Source organism: Ovis aries, chromosome 20, assembly GCF_016772045.2.
Source record: "Ovis aries strain OAR_USU_Benz2616 breed Rambouillet chromosome 20, ARS-UI_Ramb_v3.0, whole genome shotgun sequence".
Lineage (NCBI taxonomy): Eukaryota > Metazoa > Chordata > Mammalia > Artiodactyla > Bovidae > Ovis > Ovis aries.
In genome coordinates this window covers 16,928,091-16,949,312 of record NC_056073.1, presented here as the reverse complement: position 1 = coordinate 16,949,312, position 21,222 = coordinate 16,928,091, and the positions used below count along the sequence as shown (strand labels likewise).

The following is a 21,222-nucleotide window of genomic DNA, read 5'->3' as shown; positions in this document are numbered from 1 at the left end:
CGCAGGTCGCGCGCTTCTCCTCCCCACCCCTCGCCCAGCCTCGCACCGCCCTCCGTGCTCCTCCCCACTTCTGGCTCCCTTGGCCGCTCCCTGAGTGGAGGAACGGGGAGCCCCGGAGGGCGGGGGGGTGTGTCGGGCCCGTGCGCGCGCCCTCCAACCGCCAGCCGCGGCCGCGGGGGCGCGCTCGACCGGGCCCCAGGGGCGGCGCGGGGCTGAGGGGAGGGGGCTGCTCCGGCTGCGGGGGCGGCGCACGGCGGCCGTGGCGGCCCGGGTTGCAGCTGCGGCGGCGCGCTGGGGGCCCGCGTCCGGGGCGCCCCCAAGTCGGCGCTGCTGCCGTGGCCGCGGCTTCCAGAGCCATGTACCGCAGCGGCGCCCGCTCCTCCGTGTCTTCACACCGGCCTAAAGAGAGCGGCGGGGGCGACCCGCGCACCGGCCGCAGCTCCGGCTCCTCCTCAGGCCCCGCTCGCCGCACCTCACCTCCGACCTCCTGCTCCTCCTCGTCGCGGACGCCGGCTCGCCGGCCCCGCTCTCCCTCAGGGCACCGCGGCCGCCGGGCCTCTCCGTCCCCTCCGCGGGGTCGCCGCGGCTCCCCGTCTCCGCCCCGCGGCCGCCGGGCCTCGCCGTCCCCGCCGCGGGGTCGTCGCGGCTCCCCATCCCCGCCGCGGGCCCGTCGCGGCTCCCCGTCGCCGCCGCGGGGCAGACGACTCTTCCCGCCGGGCTCGGCCGGCTTCCGAGGGAGCAGCCGAGGGGAGTCCCGCGCCGACTTCGCCAGGGACGGCCGCGGAGACCATCCAGGCGACAGCGGCGGCCGGGTAATCCCACCCCTCCACCCGGACTCTGTGCTCCAGCCCCCTCGCCCGCAATTCCCGCTTTCAGAAACGCCCGCCGCCCGGACGACCCGAGGCCTCCAGGCCGGGGTCCCCACATGGAAGGCCCTTCATCCCCATGGGCTCCCTCAGCGACGCCCGAACCAGGGGTTTCCTGGTCAGCCCAGGGAACTTCATTTGCACAATAACGGATTCGGGACGCGGCCGGGAGCCGGCTCGGGACGCCGTGCTGCGTTCCCTGGGAATAGACTGATTCTCTCCCTCTGTGTGAGGTGTGAAAAAGTTTGCCGGGCGAGGGGAAGCTCCTCCACGCCGTGTGCCTGGTACTTTTTCAGTAGTTGGTGTCCTTAGAGTTGGATGGTTTTGTGTGTGTTCCGCTAGAACTGAGCTGCGCCCTGGATCTGGAAAAGGGTTGAAATGTCTTTGTGGCGACTTAGGGTGGCTTAAACAGTTCCCAGGGTAGACACCGAGAGAATGTAAACTGTTAGTACTCTGTTGGAGCTGCTTCTCCGAAATCGAAGTGTGGGTATCTACAGTCGTAATAGCTGCCTCCACTTAACCTAGTTGTGTGGCAGGAATGATGCTCAGCCCTTCACTTTCCCTGTGAACATTCACGTCCTTTCGGGGGGGTGGGGAGGGCGGGCTGGGTTCCTTATCTAACAGCTGAGGAACTCACAGAGGTTTAAAAAACTTAAGGCGATGCCTGTAAGAAGTGGTGGAGTGTGATTCAATTCTTTACCTGGTTCCCAATACCCTGAATTTAACTGTTATGTTTACAAGCTGAAGGGACAGAGCATGAGGTTAAGAAGGTTAGTTTAGAGGTAATACTGACTTTTCATGCATCTCTCCGTTGGTAGAGCCTCTGGGCAGGATCTGGTGTTTTGGTATTTGTTTTTATTATTAGTTAACCAATCCTTTAAAAAAAGTGACAAAGTTTCTGTTTTATTTAGTGGATCTCTAACAATATCTGTGTACTCTGGTCATAGGTGAATTGGCTTATTAACATTTTAAGATTTTCTTAGCTGAGTATGATAGTCTGAATGTTAATCACTACAGAGAAAGTAAGGAAAACAAAAAACAATGAGTTTCCATAACTTCCCCTTTCTTCTCCAATGCACAACCTATTTGCTCCAGTCTTTTGTCTCAGTAAATGACATCACCCGTTGCTCAGCCAGAAACAGTGAACATCTCCCTTCTCCTAGTCTGTAAGGATAACTTCATCTATCTAAACTATCAGCTCTACCTCCAAAATACATCCTCCAAACTGTTGTCTTCCTACCATTATTCTTATCTAAACTTTATCTCTTGCTTAGTTTATTGCATTAGGCTCCATTACACTCCACTTTTGTTACCATCCAGTTTTTTCTATACCTAGAAATCAAAACGATTTTTAAAGACCTCCATTTTATGTATTTGAGAAATATTTATTAACGCTTACCATGCTGTTCTGGGCACTGGGAATATAATAATGAACAAACCAGTCAAAAGCCCTGCCCTAGCAGAGCTTATATTCTGACAGGGGGAGTTGGATAATATGAAAAGTAAAATGTCTTGGCATGTTAAATATGATTAAGTGCTAAGAGAAAAAACAGAAAGGAGTTACAATTTTTGGTAAGGTAGCCAGAGAAGGCCTTCTGGAAGGTGATTTCTTAATAAAGACCTGAAGAAGATGAGGATGTGAACAGAGTGAGCATCTAGAGGAAGTATGTAGTAATGTCATTCCCCTGCTTGAACCCCTTCTGTGGCTTGTTAAACTAAGAATAAAAATCCAGATTTCCTAACTGTGGCTTCTGCCTGTTTTGTGTCACTTCACTGCAGTCATGCTGGCCACCTTTCTGTTCCCCCAGACATGCTAAGCTCATTACAGAGCATGCTCTTTTTGCCTGAAACATCTTCCATCTGTTCTTTGCAAGACTGATATCTCATCATTCAGGCTCCAGATTAAATGGTATCACCTCAGAATGCCTTTTCTAACCATCTCATCTGAAGTAGCTCCTTTTCCCCAATCTTTCATGTTATCATGTTTTAATGACTTTTTAACACTTCACAGTGCCGTCAGAAATACTTTTTTTTTTCTTAACCTGTGTTTGGCTTGTCTCCTTTAGTGGAAATGTAAAGATTCTGGTAGCAGACTTAATTCACTCCTCTGGCCCCATGCCTAAGAAAATGATAATTTAAAATGTAAATATATGTTTATTTATTTGGCTGCACAAGGTCTTAGCTGGAGCATGGGAATACTTTAATTGTGTCATGTGGGATCTAGGTCCCCAACCAGAAATGGAACCCAGGCCACTAGACCACCAGTGAAGTCCTTGATAATTTTTTAAAAGTCCTTTATTTTTGGAGTAGTATCTTACCATAATCATCTCTCACCCTGTAGGACTATAGCTTTAGGAAGGAGAACAGTTTTGAGTGTAGGAATGTCTTGACCCTGTTGACTTAATATCTTTTACTCTTGTAGAGACGCTCTCCTGGTCTGAGATCTGACTCTTCTTTGGAACAGAGCTTACGGATCACTGTTGGCAATGACCACTTCTGTGTTGGCATACCAGAACGGAGGTGGCTTAGTGATCGACTGGCGTCACCAGTGGAAAATCTGGAGGATGCAGACAGGTAGGCTTCATCTGAAGCAGGGCACGCCATATGAATACTTGAAGGTAGAATTGTTGCTGTTTTCCGAATGATGTATTTGAAAGGGTGGTGCCAGCACTGAAGTTTATGCACTATGTCCAGTACAAAGTATAACATTGGAAAGAGTGGGGTAGACTCTGTTACTGAAACAATTATGTAGAAAAAAAGACTTTAAAAGATCTAAGACTTCCCTAGTGGTCCAGTGGTTAAAACTCTGTGCTTCCACTGTAGGAGCCATGGGTTCAATCCCTGGCCAGGGAACTACAATCCTGCAGCATGGCATGGCCAAAAAAAAAGGGTCATCCTGGCCCCAACTGGAAAGGAGGAAGCTGAGGGAATATGAACAGTCCCCCAAATTAAAAACAGTTGAGATGATACAGATTCTAAAATAGTGGAACTAGTGGGGTCCCTTCTGCAAAGGAAAGTTCTGAACAAAATAGGATATCTAGGAAATCTACTTACTTAATGGCTGCACTGGGTCTTCGTTGCTGCAATCAAGCTTTCTCTAGTTGCATTGAGTAGGGACTCCTCTAGTTGCAACCCACGGGCTTCTCACTGCAGTGGCTTCTGTTGTTACACAGCACAGGCTCTAGAGCTTGGACTCAGTAGTTGGGGTACACTGGCTTAGTTGCCCCGCAGCATACAGAATCTCCCAGACCTGGGATCAGACCTGTGTCCCTTGTATTGACTGGCAGATTTTTAACCTCTGGACTATCAGGGAAGTCCTTAGAAATCTTTTTTTAAATGGTGTTATTTTTCAGCTTGTCCAGGCTGAAATATATATAGATTCAGAAAAGGTTTAGGTAAATTCATGCTAATTGTATACGCACACACACACACATTTTTAGGCATTAATAGAAAGTTAGAGATCTTTAAAAATGTTTAATTTCAGTTATTACTTTACAACCACTGAGGGCTAAGGAAGGTCAAATATACTCCACAGGGTGTTAACTATAGATCTCAGGTACTAGGAACTTAGGTATGTATGGGAAGTAAATAATGCATTACGTGTTTTTCACCTTGCAAAAGTAAAAGAGCTAGAATGGGAGTGCAGGGAAAGCACTGTTGCTGAGAGCTGAGAACCATGTCTGTTAGTGGTTTCTGCCAAGTATATTGGGAGTTTTCACAAATGTTTAGCAGTAGCAGTAAATCAATATAATGTTCTTTTAAACCGTGACTCTCCATGAAGTAGTGCACAGAATATAGGCAGGCAGGTGGGGGACAGCTGGGCAGGAAGTGTGAGGACCAGTGCTGCCCTTTGGTAATATTTACTTCAAAGCTTCAGTGGCTATTCAATGCAGTGAAGCAAGGCAGGACAGTCATATAACACTGAAGCTTCTGAAGATAGAGCTTCAAGGTATGTGACTATATCACTTAATTGAGGCAACAGCCCATGCCCTTCTAGCTGCTTCTATTTTGGGAGATGATTGAGTAGGCAGTCCGAGTAGGTGGTGCATGATGTGATTCTCTTCCTTCCTTAGGAGCTTAGGTTTTGGTGTGACTTTAGCATTTCCTCTTGCTGGTTCTAGGGTGTCAGTAGCATTTCCTCTTGCTGGTTCTAGGGTGTCAGCTCCCCTTTCCATAAACTTTGTTATGCATGTGTGCTTCAGGTAAACAATTGTCTGTTTATAAGTTATAAAAATTAAAAATTTCCTCTCTGTATTTGAGGTATTAATTTTCTTTCTTGAATCCTGGTTCAGAGAGAGAAATTTATTTTAGAGAAAGTGAGATAAGTTTCTAAAAGGAGGTTCCAGGCCATTCTTTAGACTTTTTTGCCCTCAGCACTCTTGCTCAATCTGCTTTGTGTCAGTAATTACTGTCTGCTAAAACCAGGCCATAGGAACGTTGGCATTCACAAAGTGTCTTCCTGACTGTGAGTCCAGTCTTTAGCTAATGAAACAGGCCATTTCCATCATTTGTATGTAGGTGTGTGTTTATTTTTTTCCTGAGACCCTGTATTCTTTCTCTTCCCGTATTTGATCTGTTAAATTTTATACCAGGTTTGTGTTACGGCCAGATTGCCAGGGTTGTCAGTCTCCTCACCATGGCAGTTCTCTGTGCAGGACTGTAACTTATCCTGTAAAGGAAGTGTGAATAGGTTGTGTGAAGACTGAGCTTCTGAATAAGTGTAGATGTGAGGTTGATTTCCCTTGTTTATCAGAGTATTCTGCACATTATACATTCCATTCATGGTATTCTCATCTCCTGACTTCTCCTTGCCTTGATGTAGGGAGTAGGATTTTTTCCCTGTTACTTGCCTTAGGGAAAAGACAGAAGTGCCACAGCTTTCTTCAGGCATTTTGAGGAATCAGCACAGGAAAATAATGGGAAGTTTGAGCTCTGGAGAACCTTTTTTTTCTTACCATATACATTTTTTAGCAGCTTTTTTGTTTAGCCATAATTCATATACCATGTAATTCACCCATTTGGAGTGTACAGTTCAGTGATTTTTAGTATATTCATAGAGTTGTACATATACCACTGTGATCAGTTTTAGAATTTTTCTTTTTGCCTTATCCTTAGTCTCATCTACCCACCCCCCAGCCTATCATTAACCTTCTTCTGTATTTATTCTGGCCATTTCATATAAATAGTATCATACAATGTGTGGTCTTTTGTGACTGGCTTCTTTCACGTAACATAATGTTTTCAAGATTCATTTGTGTTTTTACATATAACACTGCTTCATTTTTTTTAAATTGCTGATAATAATTTCATTGTATGTATTTTGTTTATCTGTTACCAGTGTTGAGTGGATGGATACCATTTTAGTTGTTTCTACTTTTTGGCTGTTATGAATAATGCTGCTATGAATATTGGTGTACAAACTTTTGTGAACACGTGTTGTTTTTTTTAACTTGCTTAAGGGAATTTGTAAACACAGGAAAAGTAGAATAGTTCAGTGAGCTTCCAGGTACCCATCACCTACATCATTCAGTCAATTTTTTAAGAAAAGAGTTGGACTTGACCAAAGCTTTCAGAGAGAGTTTGTCACTGAACTATTCTGAGCTACAGGAGCTGGCACTCTTTTTTGGACTCACTTTTATTGCAGTCAGTTTCTCTCTCATCCTTTGGGAAAACTAGGGAAGGAGGACATGAGCTTCTAACAGGCAACCTGATTTCTTCCTGTATTTACACATTAGCGCATTCTTTTAACTGTTTCTGTTCCTTCTTTTATTGTTTTTTGCCTCCTTTTGCAGGAGACTGCAGGTTTGGATTGAGTCTTTCTGAGAGCCATTTCATTATTTCTAGCTTCTGGATGTTTAATGTTGGATGAGATTTGAGGCTAGTATGTCTCTTGGTGGAGAAAGCTGAATGTAGGAGCAATGGATGAACTTGCCTACTAGCCATAGAGCCTGTAATTTTCCCCTATGCTAACGTGATCAGAGGCTATGTATATAGATGGTGTTTTGGCAGTGGAGTGACTCAACTCATGGATATTCCTCCCTGAAAAAAGACGTGTTCATGGCTGGCAGACCTGCAAAATAAAATATTTTACTCTATTTATGTTTGATTTCAGAGATCATCTTTGGTCATTCTCATTCTTTCCTATTATTTCATAGTACATTGAGACCACAATTTTCCCTAAATTCTTGGGGAGAAGGTGAGTAACAGTAACCTTGATTCCCATAGATGACATTCTTATAGAAGAGGTAATAAAATTTATCCTTTATAGTCTTTCATAAAGTTACTTATAGCTATAACCTCAGTCTGAAACTGAAAAGGGGCTGTGCTAGTGAATGAGAAAAAGCAGCTCTTTGATGTTCTACTAACTTTTGTCCCAGAAATAGGAAAACAACTATTATTAAAAAAAAAACAAGTCATTTTTCGAAACTTACAAAAACAGAAATAGCTCCTGGAAACTGTAGAAGACAGGAATAATTACCATCCTGTGGATAGTAATTCACTCTGAAATGTGAGTGACGTGTAAGTTTTTCTAAGTTGTATGCTTAAAGTACTTCGTTCTTGTTTAGTTGTGTCCAACTCTTTGTGACCCCATGGACTGCAGCCTGTCAGTCTCCTCTGCCATGGGATTTCCCAGACAGGAACACTGGAGAGGGTTGCTATTTCCTTCTCCAGGTGATCTTCCCAACCTAGGGATCCAACCCAAGTCTCCTGCATTGCAGGTGGATTCTTTACCACTGAGCCACCAGAAAAGCTTAAAGTGCTAGGGGATCTTTGTTTCTGTGATATAAATCAGAAAGTTTTAGGGGGCAGTAGAAGCTCCCTGGGGCTTACCCAGTGGCTCAGCGGTAAAGAATCCACCTGCCAATGCAGTAGATGCAGATTTGATCCCTGGGTCAGACGGATCCCCCAGGGAAGGATAAAGCAACCCACTTCAGTATTCTTGCCTGGAGAATTCCATGGACAGAGGAGTCTGACAGGGCTGTAGTCCATGGAGTCCCAAAGAATTGGACAGGACTTAGCAACTAAACGGCAAAAACAGAAGCTCTGTGACCATAATGCCCCAGAAGATTAGGATACTGTGTGTGATATAGAGATCTGAGCTGAAAGGACAGATGTTCCATCCTGTATTTTTACCTTCATGCCTTAAAAGTCTAAGACCTTTTTATTTCTATAATAAACCTATCTCACTGTAATAGAAATATAAAGTGAGATAACCGTCACATACTTTTTTTTCTGGACTCAAGATTAACAAAATGCTTATGGATATTCAGGCAAGGCAGGAAAGAGTATAACAAAACAGACTGTGAGGGAGTTTTATGGTTTTTAATATATGATCCAGTGAAACGAAGCAATTGTAGACCCTTCTAAAACTTACAAGAAAATCATGCCAATTGGATAGATCAGTGGTTAAAAAAAATTTTTTTTCCCACAGTGAAACTTTTTTTTCCCAAATGAAATACTCTGTAGAATTTAACAATATAAACAGGTAAAGTTGGCCTGCTCTAACTCAAATTTTGTTTTTACAGTTTTTGTTTTACACCTTAAAAATTTTTTTGGCTGTACCTGGCATGCAGGGTGGTACCTGAGAATCTGCATTTCTAAAAAAAGTTCCTGGGAAATACTGATTTTGTTTATTCAGACCACAGTTTTAGTAGCAAAGAGCTAGTGTAAAGTTATGTGACCCAGGACTCTTTGTAGTCTGGTAGTGGTATTTTCACATCTCCAAGACCTTTGCATGAGACTCTGCATCCCCAAAGTCTAATTAAAGAAAGAATTCTGTCCAGATAGATTAGCAGTCTCTTCCATTGGTTAGAGGCTGCAGCTGCTTGTGCTCTGGGAAAAGGGAGAAGTGTTGCATGTATATACATAGATTTGTTCTGACCTCATGATTACTGTCTTTTGTTCTAAGCATTCTAAAGCCCCCTTGCCAGATGTCAGCCTCTTAGCCTTGTCTGGTCTTGCTCTTTCCAAGTCCATTATATTCAGTGATGCTTGTCTCTTTCCTCAGGGATGACCTGACTGATGATTCTGTCTTCACTCGAAGCTCCCAATGCTCTCGAGGTCTTGAACGATATATTTCCCGGGAGGAAGCACCTCTCAGTCCCTTCTTGGGACAACTTGATGAGGACTACCGAGCAAGAGAAACTTTCCTGCATCGATCTGATTATAGCCCTCATATCAGTTGTCATGATGAGCTGTTGCGGGGAACAGAACGGAATAGAGACAAACTCAAAGGCTCCTACTCTATACGACCTGAGGAAAGTAGCCGGGAGGCCAAACGGCCCCGCTATGATGACACAGAGAAGATACACAACATGGGAAGTGATCACCCGAGTTTTACATCAGGGACTCGCAACTATCGACCGCGTAGACGGAGCCCAAGCCCTAGGTTTTTAGACCCTGAGTTTCGAGAGCTGGACCTCGCCCGGCGAAAACGAGAGGAAGAGGAGGAACGAAGTAGGAGCTTGAGTCAGGAGCTGGTGGGAGTTGATAGTGGCGGCACTGGTTGTCCCATCCCTGGATTGTCAGGTGTCCTTACAGCATCGGAGCCAGGATATTCTTTACATCGGCCTGAGGAAGTATCTGTGATGCCCAAGAAGTCAATTCTGAAAAAGCGGATTGAGGTGGACATGGAGCCTTCCTTGCAGGTCTATGCTGCGTTTCTTCTAGGGTGTCTTGCTTGTTTCTCTCAATATTTTAAAGCCTACTTACTTTCCTGGGGGCTGTGTCCCTCAGGTATCTTTGGAATATATGTTGGTGCAACATTGTTATGCTTATGAGCTGTACCTTTCAGGACTCTCAAAGGAAATTGTAGGCCTCATGATGCAGTAATAGGGGGCTTCTATTGTTATGTATTAGGCTTCCTAAGGGGCTTTCCTGGTGGCGCAGACCATGGAAGAATCTGTCTGCAATGCAGGAGACCTGAGTGTAGTCCCTGGGTCATGAAGATACCCTCGAGAAGGGAATGCAAACCCCACTCCAGTATTCTGGAGAATCCCATGGACCGAGGAGCCTGGCAGGCTGTAGTCCATAGGGTTGCAAAGAGTCAGACATGACTGAGTGACTAAGCACACAGGCTTTCTAGACAGACGTTTTGGAGAGTATTTATTATATAAAGGGTTTTTTTTCCCTCTAAATTGGCCAGTCCTGTAGGATCTTTGAATATGGGTTTCTTGGAAATGAAGCTTGAAAAGCAAAGGGAGGAGCTGATTGAATTTTCCTCATGTCTCTTTAAAGAGAAGAAAAAATGTATGAGTGGTAGGACACTAGACCAGAAATCAGGTAATTCTAATTCTGGATCCATCTCTATCACCAACTTGCTATGTGATTTTTAGACAAGTCACCTAACCGTTCTGGACCTTGATATTTTTTCCTCACTTAACGGAAAGATGGTCAGGCATGAGCGCTTGTTTTTACTTGTTCTCTTAGGAGCTAAGTAAGGGAAGGCTGATCAGTTAGGGATCAGAGTTTCCTGACTGTACTTCAGTCAGAGTAGCTGTGCTTGTATGTTTTTTTCTTTTGAAGATTCATAAAAAGAGAAAGTAAGTAAGCTAGGGCATCTCTTAAAGTCCTTTTGAATTCAAATTCCTTGTTAAAGACTATAACAAATGGGCAAAAGTTAAGATTCAATCTGCCTTCTTTTCTATTTCCGTTTGCTACAGCAGAACCATCTGGAGAAATGGGAAACCATATATTGAACCTGGCTAAGGACCTCCCTTTCATCCACATGTATCTTTGCCCTGTTAATTCAAGAACAACAAAGTATTTATTTTAATCTCAGTTACTAGTTTGCTGAGATTCTATGTGGAGAGGCTAATTTAGTTATGTTTATTTTTGCAGCTTGAAAGTTTTCCCAGCAGTACCAGCTCCAGCCAGGATCACCCTCTTTACTCTGGACACTCATCTCTTCCACTAAGTGGTGCTATTGCTGCTTTTGCCTCAGAGGTTGAAAACAACAAGGGAACTATGGTAGAGACTACCCTGAAGGAATCTCAGGGCAACCTCTACCAATGGGGCCCCCTCCCTGGGATACCCAAAGACAACAGTCCCCTCAGAGAGAAGTTTGGAAGTTTTCTGTGCCACAAGGAAAAATTGGATATGAAGACTGAGGGACCAGAGCGACACACAGACTTCTTGCTTCCTCACGAGAGAGCTAGCCAGGATGGCAGTGGTTTCTCCTGCATTCTGAGCATGTTAGCAGATTCTACCGGTACGCAGGAAAAAAGGCGACTTAGCTTTCCTGACATTGAGGATGAAGAGAAGTTTCTCTATGGGGATGAAGAAGAGGATTTAAAAGCAGAATCTCCACCAAAGCCCCTTGGGAGCTCTGAAAGTGAAGTTATGAGGCAGAAGGCAAGCCCCCTACCCTCTTCAGCTCCAACTGTAAAGCTAGAATCAATGGAAGAGACCAATCCAGAATATGCCAAGATTCATGACTTGCTCAAGACCATAGGGCTGGATATTGGGGTAGCCGAGATTAGTAAACTGGCTGCACGCACACAGGAACGACTTCATGGCAAAAAGCCGTCAGGTTCCTCTGCTGACCGCCGTTCCTCTGCTGACCGGCACTTTTCTGCAGACCGCTGTTCCTCCGTTGACCGCCGATTCTCAGCTGATCGGCGCTCTGCAGATCCTCACAGACTGGAGAGCGGGGAGGTGCACCATAGCAATACCCACTCCCCAGAAGGGTCCCATCCACAGCAGGTCTCCCCTGTGGATCCTTACTTGCTCACAAAAAACAGCCCCCCGTTCTTAAAGTCTGACCATCCAATGGGTCATATTGCAGGACCTGAGGTGGTTGGCAGTGGGTTTCAGTCATCTGTTGCAGTCAGGTGCATGTTGCCATCAGCCCCATCTGCCCCAGTTAGACTTCCACACCCTGCTTCTTTATCTCAGTTCCATGTGCCAAGGGCCTCTCAGTTTGCTGCAGCTCGGATACCTCCAAACTACCAGGGACCTGCCATTCCCCCTGCTTCCTTTGATGCCTATAGGCACTACATGGCATATGCAGCCTCAAGGTGGCCCATGTACTCTGCCTCCCAACCTTCAAATCACCCTCTGCCAGACTCACACAGGACAGTGCCAGTTAGCAAACAAGCTACCCGTAGCCGTCCCAACCTCCGTGTGATCCCCACTGTGACTCCTGATGAGCCCAAGCATGAGGAGTCAGTGCTGGGCTCACTTCCTACTGCCCAAGTGCCTGTCCATGTGTCCATCCCATCACTCATAAGATATAATCCAGAGAAGATTTCTGATGAGAAGAACCGTGCTTCCCAGAAACAGAAGGTGAGTGTTAGCTTTGGGCCTCCTGTGCCTGCATCTTCTACTTTAACATAAACTTGTATTTGTCTTTTAGAGGGAGCTAAAAATTTGCAAGGTCCAAGGCAATCTTTAGAGACTGCTGTTACTACCATAATTTTTTCTTTGATTGTTTTCTCATTTGGCCTAAAGTCTGGCCCTAGGTCCCACTGCGATTGCTAAACTTCTTTTTCCTAAGTTTATTTCTCTTATCTCAATTACCAGCCTTAGGACACTATGGGTAGAGCTAGGAGCCTTGAAGTCTTCAGTATGACTCATCAGAGAGTGAGGAACCAAAATTGGGTTCCTTTCCTGATTTCCATAGAAATCAAGAAATCTGTGTTTTATCCCAGTGAGTTTTGGATCTTTTTCCTGTAGTGATTATGGGGTTTAAAAACTATTGACTAGTTGTTTCTTGGTAACTAAACCAAGAAATAAGCTTTGTTTGTTCTGGTTTAACTTAGAGTCCAGGAATAATAATATATTTTATGACACTTTTTAAAAGTAGTTTTTATACTGTCAACGTTCATTGGGTTCCTTAACTATAGAAAGCAAGCAGTGGCTGGGGTAAAGATACAATAATTTAGATGTTTTAAAGCAGTAGGTAAAAATTACATAGAGATGAGAAATACAGAATAGAATTTTGAATGGAAAAATTAATATATACTGTTGATTTTAAAGGTACTTGATAGCTAACAACTCACTTTGTTAAACACAGTGACCTAAGGACCATAAAATTGTAATATGTATTAATTTGGTTTGCTAATAAAATAAGACCTGAGGAGAAAAATAGAAAAGGTGAAATTGGAAGGCTAATCTGATTTTTTTCCAGTTTAAAAGAAATTTAGCTAATCCTTGAGAAGACAAAAAACACCTCTTAATTTTCCATTGTACTTGAGTGTTTTGTGTTTTTTTGTGTTTTTGAAGTCTTTTGGGAAAGAGGAGAAGAACTTCCATACGACAAAACCTAAGACTGCAGAGATACTCTGAAGATTAGCGCTTTTCCTTTCCTTTACCTTTAAGAACCTATTACTAAAGTCAGGGCTAACAGTACACAGGGTTTTCACTTGAGTTCCTTATGGACAAGCCATATTTGTTTTTCCTATTAGGTGATAGTAGTATAGTTGAAAGATCAGAGGCTTTAGGGCATATATACCTGGATTTTAAATCATCTTACTATATGATCTTTGGTATGTTACTTAGTCTTTTGCAACCTCAGTTTTCTTACTGTGAAACAGATAATATCATGATTAAGTAAGATGATACATATAACGAAACTAACACAATGCTTCATCCACAACACATATTTGTTCCCTTCTTGATGGTTCCTTTTGGACTCAGAACTACTATCTAATAGTGTAGTGCTTCTACAAAAATACTAGTTTCCAATCAATAGAGTTCTGGAAAGGATAATTCTATTCTGGAACTTGAATTGGAATGAAATATCTTCGTTATAAAGTCAGAGCCTCTGCGTGCAGGTGTTTGTATTCTTGCGTTCAGATATTATCTAGTGTGAGGGTTTCTGGAAAAGAACAATGGAAAAGGGGGGATGTTGTAGGCTAAAGGGTCTGCTACCATTTTTTATTTTGCAGGTTATTGAAGAGAGGGAAAAGCTGAAAAGTGACCGTGAAGCTCGCCAGAAGAAGATGTACTATCTTAGAACTGAGTTGGAGCGGCTTCATAAACAGCAAGGTATCAGACACTCCTAGTCTGCCCTTTTGTTGTAACTTTAGTAAGAGATCCAAATGAAGAGCTTTGGGGACTCTCAAACAGGTTCATTGACATTGAAGCTTCACTTTCAAAAAATTTTTGATATAATTAGACTTATAGAAAAGTTGCATTAGTAGTGTAAAGAATTCCCAGGTGTTTTCCATGATTATTAGCATTTTACCATATTTGCTATATTTGTTTTTCTCTCTCAATTGTGTGTGTGGGTGTGGGTGTAATTTTTCCTGAACTATTTAAGAGTAAGTTGTAGAACGGTACTCCTTTAGTCCTAAAGACTTAAATGTGTATCTTCTTCTTTTTTAAAATATTTAAAAATTTTTTGGCTGCCCTATGCAGCGTGTGGGGTCTTAGTCCCCCAACCAGGGATTGGGGTCTTAGTTCCCCAACTGTGTCTCCTGCGATGGAAGTGGGGAGTTCTAACTCCTGGACTGCCAGAAAGGTCCCAAGTGTGTGTCTTCTGACTTCAAGAATTCACTTGTATAACCATAGTACACTTACCAAATTAGAAAATTAACAGTAAAATACTAGTCTACAGATCTTACTCATATTTTATCAATTGTTCCAATGATGTCCTGAAGCAAAAGAAAATTAAAGATTATGCATTGCATTCAGTTATCATGTTCTTTTAGTCTCCTTTAATCTGTAACAGTTCCCAAATCTTGAGAGGAGATCACGTTTTGTAGAATGTCCTCTAATTTTGATTTGTCTGATGTTTCCTTATGATTAAATTCATGTTGTGCATTTTAGCACAGGAACATCACAGAAATGATGCTAAGTTCATACCAGGTGTTGATTTGTCCCATACTGGTGATGTCAGCTTTGATCATTTGGTTAAGATGATGTCTGCCAAGTTTCTCCACTGTAAGGTTACTATTTTACCCTTTTCAATTAATAAGTATCTTATGGGGGGAATACTTTGAGACTGTGTAAATACTCAGGTGCTCCTCAGACTTTGGCCCACTAGTTTTAGTATTCATTGATGATTTCTTGTCCAAATCAGTTATCGATTGTTACATAGTAATTTTCTAATTTCATCATTCCATTTACCTTAATTGGTTAGCTTTCTACACCCCAGTACAGTACTCTTGCCTGGAAAATCCCATGGGTGGAGGAGCCTGGTAGGCTACAGCCCATGGGATTGCTAAGAGTCGATACGACTGAGCGACTTCACTTTCACTTTTCACTTCCCTGCATTGGAGAAGGAAATGGCAACCCACTCCAGTGTTCTTGCCTGGAGAATCCCAGGGACAAGGGAGCCTGGTGGGCTGCCGTCTATGAGGTCACACAGAGTCAGACATGACTGAAGCGACTTAGCAGCAGCAGCTACTATGAGGAGGAGCTTTCTACCCACTCCTCCTCCCCCATTTATCCATTTATATAATATTTTACTATTATTATTTATCTTTATGCTCAAATTGCCCCAAATTTGGCCAATGAGAGCCCCTTTAAAGTTGGCTCCTGTGTCCCTTTTTTTAAAGTTATTTTTAATCGGATGATAATTGCTTTACAGTGTTGTATTGGTTTCTGCCATACATCAACACAAATCAGCCATAGGTTTATACATGTCTTCTGTCCTTTTGATGTATCCCTATCATATTTTGATTTGTGGGTGTACACAAAAAGATGTGTACACCCACAACAGAAAGATGTTCCGTTATGTCTCTGTTGAGTACACCTTCACCAGTGCTTTTAGGATTTCACATATACACTAAGGAAAGAACATAAAATATTACAGCTTGGTGATAACAGAAGAGCAGAGAGTGGGAGAAGATGTAATTTCTTGTTTGGCTTTGGACTTTTTAGGGATGAGAAGCTTAGTTATTAATCCTGTGAGGATTAATTCATGAGACTGTGAAGTTTGAAATAAATAACATCAGGTGAAGTTAAGGCAAAATCTAAAACTCAGTGGATGTGTTGGTGAAGGGTCCTTAAATCAGATAAAGTCAAATATGTGAATAATTATTTGGTTCTCTGAAGAGGACAGCTATAGAATTCATGTATTACAGTTACAGTTACAGCATACATTAACCTTTTTGGAGGACACATGCACATAAACTTGTATATACCCTTTTAGGGATACATGGAGTCTCTCTTTGAAACCTGTCCATAGATCTTTAGCTAATAACCCCTACCTAAGAGATAATGTAATCACTCAATCTTTACTTTCATAGGAGCTGGCCCATGTGGAGGGCAAGTCTCACCTGCTTTTAGATGTTTCATGGAGAGAGATTTTGTGAGCATAAAGTCTTAAGAATTAGTATTTATGACTGAAAAATGACTTGTTAACTTTCCTGTGTTTCTTTCTGTTGACATTTGACTACTCAGGGGAAATGCTGCGTAAGAAACGAAGGGAGAAGGATGGTCACAAAGATCCACTCCTAGTAGAGGTGAGTCGGCTTCAGGATAATATTATGAAGGACATTGCAGAACTTCGACAAGAGGCAGAAGAGGCAGAAAAAAAGCAGTCTGAACTGGACAAAGTGGCTCAGATCTTGGGAATTAACATTTCTGATAAATCTCAGAAGTCTTCAAGTGACAGTAGGGAGCCTACAGAGAAGACTGGGAAAGCAGAAAAATCCAAGAGCCCAGAAAAAGTGTCGTCATCCTCAAACTCCTCTTCCAATAGCAAGGTAACAACTCAACTTTTCCATTTCCATTGTATTTTTTATTTCCATGGACTCCTAAAGCAGTCTTCTAACTAACCATTTTCTTAGCTTCCTTTTCCAATCTGTTCTTACTCTTGCTAGTTATTTTTGTAAAACATAGTTTAGATCAGGGTACTGTCCTTCAGAATTTTAGCAGTTCCCCATTGCCTCCAAAGTAGAATTCTGGGCCCTCCATGTTCTGGATCTAGCATTTATACCTTAACTCACTTCAGTCCAGTTTCTAGTCTTCTCACAACTTGAAATGCCGTTTTGGTTCATGTTTAGCAACAAGGTCACCACCATGTTGAAGAGCCTCAAATTTCAGTTCTTAAATCAGTATTTGATACAAGGAACCACTGTCTCTGAAAAACTGTTTTCTTCCTTTGGGTCCCATCACATATCTTTTCCTTCTTGTATGTTAGCTGCTCTGCTTAATTTCCTGATCTTTGAATATTTTAGTTCTTTAGGACTCAGTTCTAGCTCAGGTCTCCAGAATTCTGCTTTTTCCTTAGGTCATTTCATTCAGTCCTATGCTGAAATACCATATTGACAACTTTCAGTTTTATATTCTAGCTCAGGTGATTCTTATAAGGTTCAAGTCTGAGTGTCCGACAGACTACTCACTATTTCCACTTGATTGTCTCAAACACCTTAAAATCAATGTATTCTAAATTAAACTAAGATTGTGCCCAGCCTCCCTCTAATCTTTCTTCCTCTGCTATTTATTACCTGTCTCAGTGAATGACATTACTATCCAACAGTTTTTATGCCAACAACTGGAAATGCATTCTTAGTGCTCCCCCTTCCTAACTGCTTTATGCGATCACAGAGTCTGCCAGTTCTCCATCCAGAATAAATCTCAGTTGCACTCATCTCATCATCTCTGTTGCCATCCAAGTTCAAGCCACCTTCAACTTTTGCTTATACTGCTACTCTCTTAATTTTTTCTCCACATTCAGCCAGTGATTATGATACTACTTTGCCTACCTCTTCAGCCTCATTTCAAATCTTATTTTTCTTTTGCTCTCTGTGATTTCATTACTGGCATTTTCATTCCATAAATGTTTCATCATCTTTAATGTCTTTGTGTCCTCTCCTCCTACTAATTACTACTTTTCTTATCCTGTGTTCTAACTCAAATTCATCCTCAGATTGCAGTTTAAATTATTTCCCTGACTTCCTTTCTTGATTTCCCAGGTTGTTAAATTTGCCTCATACACACTCTCATACCTACATTTTCCTTCTTAGCATTTATGGCCTTGTAATTATATTATTCCATGTGTTCCCCAATTAGATTTTAAGGTTCAGGGGATCAGGGACCGTATGTGTCTCATTCCCCAATATAGTCCCCAGTACATAGCTCAGTGCCTGCCACATAGCAGATAGATAGCTCTCAGGAAATCATTAATAATCCTCTTAGCCTGGAATAATCTTTCTCCCAACCCTACTCATCCACTAAGGCCTAACTTGAATACTCCCCTCCTCTGTGAAGAATTCCTGAATTCCACTGTGATTGAGTCAGACCTTTTTTAGCATTCCCACAATAAACTACTTTGTTCTTTTATAAAATGTATTTCATTCTGTCTTACTGAAAGCATGATTAAACTGATGCCTGATTTCATGCTTGTCTCTTGCACTAAATGAGAGCTTCTTGAGAATAACAGAGTATAACTTATTTTTGTGTTTTCCCGTGGCATCCAGTATGTCTAGTACATAGTAAATGGTCAGTTAATATTGGGGTTAGAGAAGAAGATACTCTGTATTCTCTGTCAGCCAAGCTCTAATTTTTTTATGTCTTCCTGGGAGAGTTCTCTTTCTCAACCAGGTAGGACTGTTTTATACCAGGACCATTGAGTTCAGGGCCTTTGATGGGAGAAGAGCTTGTAGTTGACTTATACATTCTTTGGGGTTCCGTTTAGGCACCAACCCCATGATAAACTATCATCTTGACTTGAGTGAGAGAATGTTCTCTGAAGTTAACAAGAATATGTTGCAATTCGATTTTCATTTCAACAATAAGGAATGTTCTCTCTGCAAGCTCTGTTTCCTACCTGTCTTTGATCTTTCTTCTTTCTTTGTCTCTTTTTAAAATGCATGGTTAGTTTGATTTTCTTTCTCTTATAATAGCTCATTTCATAAAAGTAAACACACGCACATTTCCACAGTTCCATTCACTTAGACACAGTTGTTACTAATGAGTTGGTGTGTATTATTCCAAATTACCTTCTTCTGTTCATTCATTTAATAAATACTTCTTGGTCTCCAAAAAAGTGCCAGACAGTGTTTAGATATGGGAAGTATAAAAGGGAACTATGTAGTTGGTGGTGGTGGTGGTGGTTCAGTCAAAAACAGGCTAAGGAATATGGAGTAGTTAGGGAAAGTCTTTTGGATAAAGTGACATTTGACATTCTGTGCCTAGTCACATGTCTGTATTGATTATTCAAATACATCTTTTAATAGATTTGTGTTTTTTTTTAAAAATTGGTTGCACTGGCTCCTTGTTGTTACGCACAGGTTTTCTCTAGTTGTGGCAAATGGGGGCTACTCTTCATTGTCATGCATGGGCTTCTCATGATGGTGACTTCTCTTGTGGAGCATGGTCTCCAGGGCACACAGGCTCAGCAGTTGTGGCTCACGGATCCTGGAGTGCTCAGTGCATGGGTTTAGTTGCTCCACAGCATGTGGAATCTTCCCAGATCAGAGATTGAACTGGTGTTCCCTACATTGGCAGGCAGATTCTTATCCACTGTACCACCAGGGAAGTCCTATTCAAATCTATTTTGTTATTTTGTTGTTGTTCAGTTGCTAAGTCACGTTGACTCTTTGCAACCCCATGGACTACAGCATGCCAGGCTTTTTTGTCTTCCACTGTCTCCCAGAGTTAGTGAGTGGGTGATAGTTGCTCACATTCATGTCCATTGAGTTGGTGATGCTATCTAACCATCTCATTCTCTGCCACCCACTTCTCCTTTTGTCTTCAATCTTTCCCAGCAACGGGGCTTTTTCCAGTGAGTCAACTCTTTGCATTATGTGACCAGAATATTGGAACTTCAGCATCAGTCCTTTCAATGAATATTTAGGGTTGATTTCCTTGAGAATTGACTGGCTTGATCTGCTTGCAGTCCAGGAGACTCTGAAGCGTCTTCTCCAACACCACAGTCCGAAAGTATCTGCTCTTGTAGTATTTCATGACTATCTTTCCATGTCAATAAATAGACTTCTGTAATGTCATTTTAGCAACCTTATTTTTATTGTTGTATGGATAACAAATCTAACCAGTTAAATCACCTGTGGTTTGACCTAATTTCCTAAGGATAAATATTATGGAATAGAATTGCTTGGTCAAAGGTATAAAGAATTTTGAGGTATATAATATGTGTTCCTCAATTATCTTCTGGAAAGGTGGTGTCAGTTAGCACTCACCAGCAGTGTATGCATATGCCCATCCCTTACCTGCTGGATATGATCTCTTTAGTGACCCTTGAATAGGACTGTAAAAGGGAAAAGTTATCGTTGAAATCTCAGTTGTTTCCCTTTCTCCATTTAGTCTTCCTCTCCCCACCAGCCAATATTCCAGGTGCTCCATTCCCTGATCGTGTCTATGAACCTCCTTCATACTTACCTTCTCTGTGTTCTAGAATTATATTTTGTATGTGCCTCAGTCCCCAGTATTATCCAGAATTCTCATTTCCTGAATACCTTGTTCTCAGCTTGCTGAAAAGTGAATTCATATTATTTATTATTGATCACTTAATGTTGGAGAGTTGATATATTTTAAAAGAGGATTCATGTTAACTGAAAGATGTTAAATTCTAATGGTGACATTTTAGGCAGTTAGAAACATTTTACCCAGATTTCCTGTAAGTTATCCTAAATAGATGACTATCCCTTTTATCTATGCCAGCCTTGTTCTCTAGTTTTCGGTACTGGATGTGTCTGTGATGAGAGAATTCACTATCATCTGGTTTGATTTTTTTGTTCACTTGCTTAATCTGTCAATTACCTTTTCCATTTCCTCTTCCCTTCTAGTTGTCATCATGGTTGATAAACTTAACTAATGTATTTAGTTGTATAGGTAACACATTTAACAGCTACCAAAGGTGATACTATAGAAGATTCCTATCCACTCTTGTTCTCTACGTCCCTCCCCAGAGGCAGCCAGTGTTTCCATAATCCTGAGTATTCTTCTAGATATTTTCGGATATATAAGTAAATATATTGTCATTATGATTTATTCTTCATAATGACATGACACTGGAGTCAAATTAATTCTCTTTGAGTCTTGCAGACAGATTTCTCATGGGGTTTTTCCCAGTTTGTGCAGCTTTAGGCACTGGAAATATGATCATACAGTCCTATTTCCGTTATTGTGGTAGCTACCTGCTTTTTCTGAGGGAAGACAGATCTAGATTGTCTTGAATTCCTTCTTAGTACAGGTTTTTTCCCCCTCTAGGAATCAAAGGTAAACAATGAGAATTCCCGTACTAAGAGCCCCAAGCCTGCTGAGAGCCCCCAGCCAGCTAAGCAGTCTGATCAGCCTGTTGCTGCCTATGAGTATTATGATGCTGGCAATCACTGGTGCAAAGACTGCAACACCATCTGTGGGACCATGTTTGACTTCTTCACCCATATGCACAATAAGAAGCACACACAGGTAGGTATCTTGCCCTCTGTTATTTCCATTT

The 21,222-nt window shown here is 42.1% G+C and overlaps 1 protein-coding gene across 12 annotated transcripts in view; it reads left to right on the top strand.

The window, feature by feature from the left end:
• Nucleotides 1-162: 162 nt before the first annotated feature.
• The window catches only part of ZNF318 (zinc finger protein 318), a 44,905-nt gene continuing 23,845 nt past the window's right edge, over nucleotides 163-21,222 (top strand). For 11 of the 12 annotated variants that reach the window (XR_006057372.2, XR_006057371.2, XR_009597726.1 and 8 more), the window contains exons 1-7: nucleotides 163-812; nucleotides 3,289-3,440; nucleotides 8,875-9,514; nucleotides 10,707-12,152; nucleotides 13,757-13,856; nucleotides 16,218-16,522; nucleotides 20,991-21,191. Coding sequence is in view for 5 of the 12 variants with exons in the window: in XM_042237585.2 (XP_042093519.1) it covers nucleotides 357-812; nucleotides 3,289-3,440; nucleotides 8,875-9,514; nucleotides 10,707-12,152; nucleotides 13,757-13,856; nucleotides 16,218-16,522; nucleotides 20,991-21,191 (3,300 nt within the window). In the remaining 7 variants the exon portion in view is untranslated. Of the gene's footprint in view, nucleotides 813-866; nucleotides 1,151-3,288; nucleotides 3,441-8,874; nucleotides 9,515-10,706; nucleotides 12,153-13,756; nucleotides 13,857-16,217; nucleotides 16,523-20,990; nucleotides 21,192-21,222 lie in introns of those variants that run through there. The other variant, XM_060403641.1, reaches the window with a different exon arrangement.